The sequence below is a fragment of the Nestor notabilis genome, unplaced genomic scaffold, assembly GCF_000696875.1.
Source record: "Nestor notabilis isolate BGI_N333 unplaced genomic scaffold, ASM69687v1 scaffold7475, whole genome shotgun sequence".
NCBI lineage: Eukaryota > Metazoa > Chordata > Aves > Psittaciformes > Psittacidae > Nestor > Nestor notabilis.
Genome location: NW_009927811.1, coordinates 510 through 11,089, shown reverse-complemented (window position 1 = coordinate 11,089; position 10,580 = coordinate 510). Strand labels below are relative to the sequence as shown.

General features: G+C 44.8%; 1 protein-coding gene across 1 annotated transcript; it reads right to left on the bottom strand.

Moving 5' to 3' along the window:
- Nucleotides 1-2,758: 2,758 nt before the first annotated feature.
- On the bottom strand, nt 2,759-10,197 carry EDEM2 (ER degradation enhancer, mannosidase alpha-like 2; the record flags this gene model as incomplete). Its single annotated transcript, XM_010014228.1, has 8 exons — nt 2,759-3,278; nt 4,100-4,221; nt 5,489-5,633; nt 6,332-6,456; nt 6,868-7,009; nt 8,118-8,329; nt 9,034-9,159; nt 10,092-10,197. Coding segments are annotated over 8 exons (1,467 nt in total), but the record flags the coding sequence as incomplete, so codon positions are not given.
- Between the last annotated feature and the right edge of the window lie 383 nt (nt 10,198-10,580).

Genomic DNA, 10,580 nt, shown 5'->3' with positions numbered 1-10,580 from the left:
ACGATGGTCACCACCAGCCACACTCCTCCCCACTGCTGCTGGCTATCTCTAGAGGCTTAGGGCTGCTGTTGCCAGCTCTGGTGCTCAGTGGGACAACAGGGAACATACAATATGGGCACCCAAAAATCACTTAAAATATAGACCTTGATTTATATTCCATTTTACTTTCCCTTTTTTGTACAAAGGATAACAGAAGTTGATAATGACACTAGGGATTAACATGATGCTTTAGAGCACCCTCTAACCTGTGCTGCTGTGACGGCTCCCAGGTGATGATGTATTTGAAAGTTTTACAGCATCACATCTTCTAGCCCTTCTCCCTGCCACGAATAATGCGTGGGCCAGATGGATGATCATCACACTTTTAATTGTAAAAAGCAAGATGTGCTAATGGATGGCTTGCTGTTTGGATAAATTGCTGTTCACAGAGAGCCACTAAGCGCTGCAGTTGAAGAAATCTGTTCACTTGCCTGTTCATGCTGCCTCAGACACAAAGGGCTGCTCTCAGTCCCTCCTCACAGGGCTTCTCCTGTCACGCTTTCCCCTTCCCCCTCAGCTTTTTGGTATGTCTTTTGCCATTGCCAGCAATACAAAGGACTGACTTTTTCTTCTTTTCCTTTGTCAGCTCCATTAAAATAGTATTTCACAAGATGTTGGTCTGACCTTTCATCAACCCACAGCCTGTCCAAATACCAACAACTGCTTTTAAAATACCTCAGAAAATCTGGCCTGAAGTTTTGGCTTTGCAGGCTGCTGAGGGTGGAGAAACCCACCACAGTTATAAGTATGGCATCAACAGTACTTGCTAAATTTGGGTTCTGTCTTCTATCTTTCACCACCCAAGCAAAGCCCATGGTTTACTTCCAGTCTCTGGCAGATGCCACAAGTATGCACTGGAGGTGGGACCTCTTGAGCGCTGACCTGCCTCATCTGGAAGCCATTCGAAGCTGCCACCACCCATCTGTGTTTAACATGCATCTCATCTTGGGTTCCTGACAAAACTCTACGTTCTGCTAACATGACACAGTCACATTTCCTTTTAAAGAAAAAGCTTACTAAGGATCCTAAGAAATCATCTCACCGTTCTTTTTGTTAAAAGAAAGTCTTAGTAAGATGGTAGCAGCTCCAAAATACTGGAACAAACCAAAATTAATGTTCTCTTATTATTCACATTAGGACAGTAGCTGTGGAGAGATTAGCTCTTTCAACTCCAACCATGTTAAGGGTAGGTCTTACCTCCTAAGGCCCCTTGGTTCTGCTACTGACTATAGCTTGTTTGTGCCTGCTCCAACTCCTCACTTGCCAGCAGGCTTGAAGAAAGTCCATTACTTTTCTGCTCTCTTTTTCCCTCTCTTTAGAAAAAAACCCTCTTTGTAACACCAGTGGTTTCTCTCGAATCCTTGCATACATCTATCAAAAAGACACCAATAACACATTTAAAGGTTTGGGTTTGTCAGGTCAGCTGAAATCCAAGAGGTTTCATGCACTTCACCTCTTAAGTAAAAGGTTTCCATTAAAGGAAGGGTCACAGAAGCTCTCTCACTGCCTACTGCAGAGCTTAGGAACATGCTCAGCTGTCTCCTGCACCAAAGGGAGAGCTGCACTTCAGTCTGAACCTTCCATCCCACCCTTACGCATGCCACGCACACAGCTGGTCCACCCTCAGGCCAACTTTACCCACTGAGCTGGCTGATGCGGAGTTATGCAAGTGAGGCCCAAAAGAAGTTTAAAAGAGGAAGGAAATGGGGAAATGCCATAGGAAAAGTGTGTTAGATTCTGTAAGAAGGAAGCAAGCTCCCTTGCAGAGTAAACCAAACCTCTGCTAGTCCACACTCCACCCCAGTTTGCACATGATGCTACCTGGACATTTCTTAAGTTGGTTTCAGGGAGGTAGTACTGACCCACACTGGTTCTAGACATGCAAGAACCAAGAACTTTGCTATGTTGCAAGTGCTCTCCTTCCCACTCAGCATCCTTCAGCTTGACAGACAGGCACTACCTCAAACCCAGAAGATGCAGGTCGTGATCCCTGCTTTTCCCCCTATAACAGGAAACTGCTCAGGCTCATTTTCATAGAGCAAAGTAAGCTGTGGACTCTGTGTAAGCCTGTAAAACCCCAAACCAAACTCACAATGGAATAATCATAAAATGGAATCAATCCCAGACTGGTTTGGATTGGAAGGGACCTCAGAGCTCATGTAGTCCCAATCCCCTGCCACGAGCAGGGACACCTTCCACTAGAGCAGGTTGCTCCAAGCCCCTGTGTCCAACCTGGCCTTGAACACTGCCAGGGATGGGGCAGCCACAGCTTCTCTGGGCACCCTGTGCCAGTGCCTCAGCACCCTCACAGGGAACAGCTTCTGCCTCAGAGCTAATCCCCTCCTTGACCTGCTGCTCATGCTCTCTGGGTGCAGCCCACAGAGGGGTTCTGGGCTCAAGCACACACTGAAGCTGGGTCATGGGGAGCTTCTCCTCAAGGGCTGCTCCATCTGGTTTCCCCAGCCCGTTTGTGCTGGGGATTGTCCTGACCCAGGGGCAGGAGCTTGCACTTGGCCTCGTTGAACTATAACTTGCCTATCTCAAACCAACTGGTTGCCTGAATAGCAGTAACAGCTGAGTATCTGAATCACGTTTGATGAATGAGCAGTAGCAGAATTTAATGGGAAGCTGTTCCACTTCATGATCCAATCCACATTCTGAGGAACGACACTTTCCATTATGAAAGTAAAAAAATATATTCCCAGAGTCTGACTCAAGATCAATAATTTAAATTGATGAGGAAAACAGAATCAGGTGTTATCCAGAAAGACCTGGCCCAGTACTGCAAGCTTAGAGTTAAAAGACTGACTGGGGCAGCTCAGGAGAGAGTGTGAGCTCTTGGAGTTCCTCTTCTCTTCACCTTTCTCTGATGAAGCATCTTCACGGTCTTTTGCACCTTCCCCTTCACCATGGTTCGAAGCTCTTTTTAAAGTAAATTTCTTGGGTTTCTTCAGTGAGTAAAATTCCCGCATCAAATCCTCCACCTCCCACTGCTCTTCCTTACGCTTCCTACAGCAGTGCAGAGCAGCAGGGTCAATGGGATGAGCTTCAGTGTTGAAGATGTATCCTCCAGCATTTAAGACGCATTCCCCATATGGAGTAATCACCACATCAAAGTCGGAGCCATCATTGTGCATGAAGTTGTCTGGGTCAAAGAGCAGGTACAAGTATTTTATTGTTTCAGCCAAAAAGAAGGATTCCATGCGATTATCCAGCCTGTGATCCCGCAAGTCTTTGATCTACAGGAGAAGAAATACAGTGGGTTACAGTAATACTGAATTCAGTAAGCCATGAACTGAGGGGGGGAAAGTAAAACCAGCAATTCATTTCAGTTAAACAACACAGGATGGCACCAATTCACCCTGTATTTTAAACAGCTGTATGAAATACAGCAACAAGGTTCCAAATGTTTGGAATTAGCACAGTCTAGTGATAAGGAACAGGAAACTAGCAAGCAGGAGAAATGCACTTCCTATTTGGGCAAGGAGGAGAGCAAGGAAGCTTCTCATCATTTTCCCTGCCAAAAAAAAACCCCAACATAAGGCTTTTACCTACTTCCCAGATCACAAGGCTTAATTCCCAACATTTATGTGGAGTTTTTCTGTAAAATAGAACTTGAAATCTTCTATTAAATTAGTTAAGAGAAATCACACCTTGTGTTTGATCAGATTTTGAAGACATAGTGGGAAATCAGAACCATTGGCAGGCAACCAGCAGGCAGAGAGCCTGCACATAAGCCTTCCTGCTGGGTGGAACACAGAGCAGCTAGAAAGATACAGGAGGCATGAGAAGCTGCTGATGTTTTCTCATGTTTAGGCTCTGCTGCCCATGCCAGAATTCAGCCACTGTTCAGGATGTGAGGAAAGTTACCACCAGAAACATGATCGGCTGTTACCAGGTCAGCTTCAGAGAAATACAAGGGGCTTGTTTGAAAACGAAGTCATGTTTCAACTAAAGCAAATCACTTGCCTCAATGGCAAAGCATCATTTCTGAGAACACTTTCTAGAAGCTGCTATTTAGCAGCCATTCAGCTGACTTAGCAGTTGATTTAACACTTACAGTTGCAAATCCACAGTCCACCTTGCTGATTTTCTCTATTGACTCCACTGCATCTCTTCCCAGTTCCAAGAGTGTGGGATCTCTTGTAGCACGGTACAGATACATCGCGCTCTCAATCAGCTCTGCAAACCCCCCCCAGACATTTGCAAGCATCAAGATTACCAAGCCATGGACACTGGGAAGAAGAGAGATTCCTTCAACTACTTTAAAAACACTACTTCAGGATGATAAGGTGAACAGCCCAGCTTGCCTTGTATTTCCTCTGGCTCAAAGCATTTGCTTTTCCTGAGGATGTGCTACAAAGAAATTCACTCCAACCAGATTGCATCAGCTCAGGTAAGAGTGAATAATGCTCCCCTCCCACATTCAGGGAGTGGGAGGGTAGTAAAAGAGAATAAGATTAGAACTCGGTTGTCAAAGGAAGAAAAGAAAGACGCTTCTAGAAAGAATTATGAAGAAATTCAACCCCCAAAATGCAGTTTTTAATCCTGTAAGACTCTGAAACTAGGCTATCCAAAACACCACTAAGCAAGCACTGTGGAAATACTCCATTATAGGCAAAGTATGCACTGTGCTGTGTTCATTTACTATAGAAATTGGGATGCTATAATACATTTTGGGATGCTATAATACATTAGAAGTTAATACTGATGAGTATTTTTGGTACAAGTGTCCAATTCAAAAACATTTTTGTTTAAAGGAAGTTGAATGCCCCATCCCTGGCAGTGTTCAAGGCCAGGTTGGACACAGGGGCTTGGAGCAACCTGCTCTAGTGGAAGGTGTCCCTGCCCGTGGCAGGGGGTTGGAACTGGATGAGCTTTAAGGTCCCTTCCAACACAAATTAGTCTGGCATTCTGTGAGTGTGGATGTCACCTGAACACTCAGCCCAAAAGGAAATTAATTATTCAGATTATGCCATTGCAGTATCACAGACATCATATAATCCTTGTTAAATGCTGAGCTGAGCTTTACTGGTGCAACTAGAATTGGTTTACTTCAGGAACTCAGCAGAACTAGTGGTCTGCCCATACTTGCTTTCACTTCCTAAATATAAAGAACACAAGGAGTCATGTTAACGTTTTGCAGGACTTTAAAAACATCCCACGTTGGACGATCTAATACTTAAACATGTCAAACCTTACATTGTGAACTCAATTCATTAACATGCCCCATTTATATAATAACACTATTGTCTGCTTCCTCTAAATGTAGCCCTGCCTCTGTGAAGCAAAACGTGTAGCTTTGACTATTGAGATCACTGGTAAAACGCATGCAGGAACTAAGTCAAAGCAAAGCTAGGGAGGAACTTTTAGGGAGCAGGTAACATTTGATCATACCACCAAAGCAAGAGCAGCAGTCCATGTTCTTTTTGATTTCAGTTCTGCTTACCAGGCCTGAGTGGATATCCTTCCCTCTTGTCTACTGTATAGCCCTGGGGAATGTTGTAGAACTCAGGCAGCCCACCAAACTGCTTCCAGACAGTGTAGTAGTTGAGGAAGGTTCTCATGGCATTATCTACATCCCCGATGAGGCTCTGAGAGAGAGGCAACAATTAGCAAAGCAACATCTGGGTGAAGAAAAAACAGCACAGGAATCAATGCAAAAACACTGCTATAGTCAAAGCAAGAGAGAGTGACAGAAATGGCTTGTTCAGGAGGTCTGAATGGTATAACTAAGACTTGGGCATGATGCATTAAGAACAGGCAAGACTGAAGAGGAGACAGATGCTGCTTTTCTGTTGGATGACAATCCACACACCTGAAATTATAGGAAGTCTCTTTGATTTTCAGTTTTAGAAGGCTGTGTTTCTTCAGTCAACATTTCTTTTAGTCAATCACAGCATCCAGTCTATTTCAACGGGAATAACAAAGTCCCAGACCAAACATAAAGACTGATGAGAAAGCAAACCATGAATGGGAAAGGATTCATACAAATAAAGCATTTATGAGGTGGTGGAAAAAGAAGTGATTTGCTTTCTCCTTAGGTTCCCATCTAGATTATGAGCCCACTGTCAGTGGAGTTTGCTACAACAGAACTGCCCTCCTGTCATGCTTAATGGGAGACTTTTTACAGACCATAAAGCCAACATCTGCTCTTCCACTGGCTCAGAGTAAGGCAGATTTCATCATAGAGCAACCAAAACTTTTAAAGCAGCACAGATGAGGGTTCTATTCAGAACTTCTATATTAAAGACAGATGAACAAAGTCACCATACGGTATGACAGCTCCTACCTGTAGACCTGGCCAGTAGGCCTCCAGGGACTGAAACACAGGCATGGACACTGTTCCTTTGTACATCTGAACCCAGAGGTACCAGTCATCAAACTTCGTGTAATTTTTGATAGCTTTGTTATATTCTATAGAGAAACACAGATGGGTTGGTAATCCAACAAGAACAACAAAAATATTTCTTCTTTTAAGAGCAAGAGAAGCCACTTTTTCACTTGAACCATGATAAATGACTGACTTTCAGGATGGTCACTTTGGTAACTCCTGGTTGTCACAGGCTGTTCAAAACTATTACAACAAAGGCTTCAGGAACAGTCTTGAATCAGAGAATCACTGAATGGTTTGGGCTGGAAAGGACCTTAAGATCATCCAGTTCCAATCCCCTGCCATGGGCAGGGATACCTCACACCATGTTGCCCAAGGCCCTGTCCAACCTGGCAATGTACCCTCTTAGAGTGTTCATCTTCCACAGTCCCACATGCAAAGTTTTTACAAGGAGCCATTCCTGGGACTCTTCACTCAGGACACAAACTGCTCACCCAGAAACATGGACATCAGCTCCTCGTCCTGCAGGAGAATGGCTCCTTTGACAAGGTATTCAAAGTAGGAGTCCACTCCTGCCCCAATGCCAGCATCCTGGGCCACCCACTTGGCAGTGATCACATCAATGTGGTTGCCAACCTGGAAGAAGCAAGGGAGGAGGAAAAGGGGAGTTAAAGTGGAAATAAAGCTTATCTACTGGACAATAACACCCACTCCACACAAGACACCTTTGCGCTTTCTTCACACTGTCCATTTCAGATTCACAATGTCCATTCCAACTAGAATTTGCTCCATGACAAGATACATTTATCAGTATCAGAGAAGTATAAACTGTAGAAAATGTAACTTTAGCATTTTAAGCTTCCAGTATGAACACTGCACTGGTCAAACCAAAACACCATTATGCTACTGTACAAACACACAATTTCAACATGATGTGACTGGTCCTAATTCTGATCCTACAAGAGAGTAGAGAAGGATGAAGAGGTTCAGAGACAGAAGCCAAGGATGTCAAAGGCATGAGAGCTGCCTTGCTGATATTTAAATAGAAGCTTCAAACCTGGGACTCTGCAGCCTAGAAACAGACCCAGCTGATGGAGTATAAAATACACAATCATGACTTGCTTGGCATGAAAAAACTGAGTTTCTTTCCTGAATAAGGACTAGGGGTATAAACCAAAACTAAACAGATCCCAAAGCAAACAGAAGGAAACACTTCTTCGTACAGCATACAACAAATCTGTTCCTTTTACATACATAACACTAGGAGTTCACATGGCTTCAAAAAGCAGCTACAGAATTAGCTGAAGAAAGACTGAACACAGAGGTAACACTTCTAGCTCTGGCTATTCCTAAACCACCAAAGCTGTAGAAGCCGGTAACATCTTGGTGCACTTGCCATGCCTTTATTCTCTTCTGTAGGCCATTGTCCCACCAGGAATCAGACAGATCCTTCATTTAAACTCTTGGAGCTGCTGTTACAAAACCAGCAATACCCAGTGGGAGGTGTTGATCTGTTCTGGAGCAGAACGATGGCATAATGTTGGGCTGTACCACTCAAGCAGAGATGTGGATGCTGCAGGTGTTTGGGAACAATGTGAAACACACAACTTCAGCCCAGTTCTTAGCACTGGGGTTACTGATCTAGTTCCATCTCCTCTCTCTTTATGCTTTTTTATGCTTAGAGCTGCATCCACAAAGCTACACAAAAAGCAAGCCAGCAAACTCAAAGTTACTCCTCACTCACCAGCCCAATATCCGAGCGATTCTTCCACAGTGCCTTCAAAGCCTTCCTGGCAACATCCTCGAACACTGGGTCACCAGTGAGGTGGCTTAAAGTGGCAAATTCCACTATAAATGTCCCAATTCCAGCAGTACAGGTAACTGGGGTCTCCCCAGGGTTTACTCCATGCAGCAAGTTCACTGTTCCATATGGCATCCCAGTTGGGGTCTGAAAAGCTGAAATGTAAGATTTGGGGTTCACTCTTATGTCTGACACTCTCAAACATGTGCCTCACATTCCACTGCACACAGGCAAGAAGCAGGACTGAAGCAACTGCTGTAACTGCAAAGAATGAAATGAGAAGTAGAGTGTGGTCTTGGGAGGGGCACAGAGGGCTCCCCAAGCTACCTACAGTCCTGGGAAGGTACTGTAGACCCCTTCCAGCCTGCCCAGAGCAGCAGACTGCATCCCTGCCTTTGTTTCTTACAGCACAGGCAGGGTAGTCAAAAGGGAACTAAACTCACTGGATAGCAAAGCGCAAACACTGAGCATGATTGCTCAGTGGTAGCCCCGGGGGCCTACCACACAAGGGAACAGTGCCATGCTATCAGGGACACATGCCAGCAACAGCTCACAGAGGGGAGGATAAGGCTGCATCATCTTGTCTTTACAAGCTGCTGTTTCACAGCCTTTATTTATTATTCATTTTAAATACATTTCCCCTCAACAAGCAAGAAACAAACCACTGTTTTAAGCACTTGTAACACTTGGCATGCATTTATCTAACTGGTGTCATGCACTTCACAATGTTCTCCCAGAGAAGTAAACTTGCTTTGAGCCCAGGGAATGCAGAACCTTTTTATGAGTTGCCACATCAAGCAGCACCCACCAGTCACCTCGTGAGCCATGGCACAGCCACACAGACCACACGAGTTCTCACCTGGCAGGAGCTTGCGAGCTGCTTCCTCTGCCATCCTCAGGAGAGGCCCGGCGCATGGCCAGCCTGCTTCCACCTCAACACCAGCCTTCTTGGACAGCAAGTGAGCCGAGAGGAGGCCGCCCACCACTGGAAGGAGCACAGTAAGAATCCCATTAAAGAATTTGTATTTACCATGATGCAGGGGCAGTGTTTAGGGGAAGAAAAGTGAGATGGCTCATCCTTAACAACCAGGACACAGCCTAATCCAACATGCCACAGAAGAAGAGTGGTTTGTTTCTTCCTGCCTGTTTACAACAGGTAGATTTATTTCTTCCATTAGTTTAGAAGCATCAGATCCTTCTTGCCCTTCTACACCTGCACTGCCCTGCAGACAGTCAGAGAGCTAATAGCATAATGAACATGAACCTCTGTGAGAGGAATTTAATTTCTTCCACACAGCTTAATACTATGCATAAAGTATTACAGTGCCCTGCATTACTTTACATCTTATATAATAGAATCTTAAATTCCTTGGAGGAAGTCATGCAGGCCAGAGCCAGCACAGAGAAATTACACTGCTGCCAAAACTGGCTCCGCAAAATTTGATAGGAGAAACACAAAAAGCAGAACTAACAGTTTTGTTCCCTGACAGTGTCTTAGTTGGATGGCACTGAAGGATTTCAGCATTCAACTGGGTACAAGACTTCTGATTTTCAATAAAGACAGCCAAGTTTCACTTACGACACTAAAGCAAGAAATTAATAATCCCTATTTCAAAACAATATGCAAAAATATGATACACTTTGGGGTGTTTCAGTGGAAAAGATGTTTATTTCAGAGCTGCAAACCTGGCGCCAGCATACTGAAACTGACATGTCTGCTTCTGTTTGCACTGAGGCAGGAAGCACACATCTGACATGCAAAGACCAGAAGAGAGTGACGTTTGTTTGGGATTTTTCTGTTGGTGTATGTGTCCTCTCACACTGCATTTACAAACTCACTCTGCCCCCGACCTCGCATGACCTCTGTGTATAGTTCAGAGGCTCCTACAGGAACACTGTGGAAAAAGCCCACCTCACCTCGAATGTTAGTTTCAAAGACAGATGCATTGACATCAATATCAAAATCCACTCCTTCCTGCAGCACACCAACGACTCGCTGGAACTCGGAAACGTTTCCCAAGATCTGTAGGGGACAATAGAGAACAAGGCTTAGAGTTCACAGGAAAACAAAGGTGCAATTCAGCGTTGGGGGCTAATTCCTGGTTTGTTTTATTATTTTGTCAAATCATTTATTACAAAGAGTAGTTAAAAATGTGATAACAACTTGATCTGCCCTGTATCAGCACCAGTGTGGCAGCAGGGCCAGGGCAGTGACTGACCCCCTGCACTGGGCACTGGTGAGGCTGCACCTCGAATCCTGTGTTCAGTTCTGGGCCCCTCACTGCAAGAGAGACATTGAGGTGCTGGAGCGGGGCCAGAGAAGGGCAACGGAGCTGGAGCAGGGCCTGGAGCACAAGTGTGATGGGGAAGGGCTGAAGGACCTGGAAGGGTTTAGTCTGGAGAAGG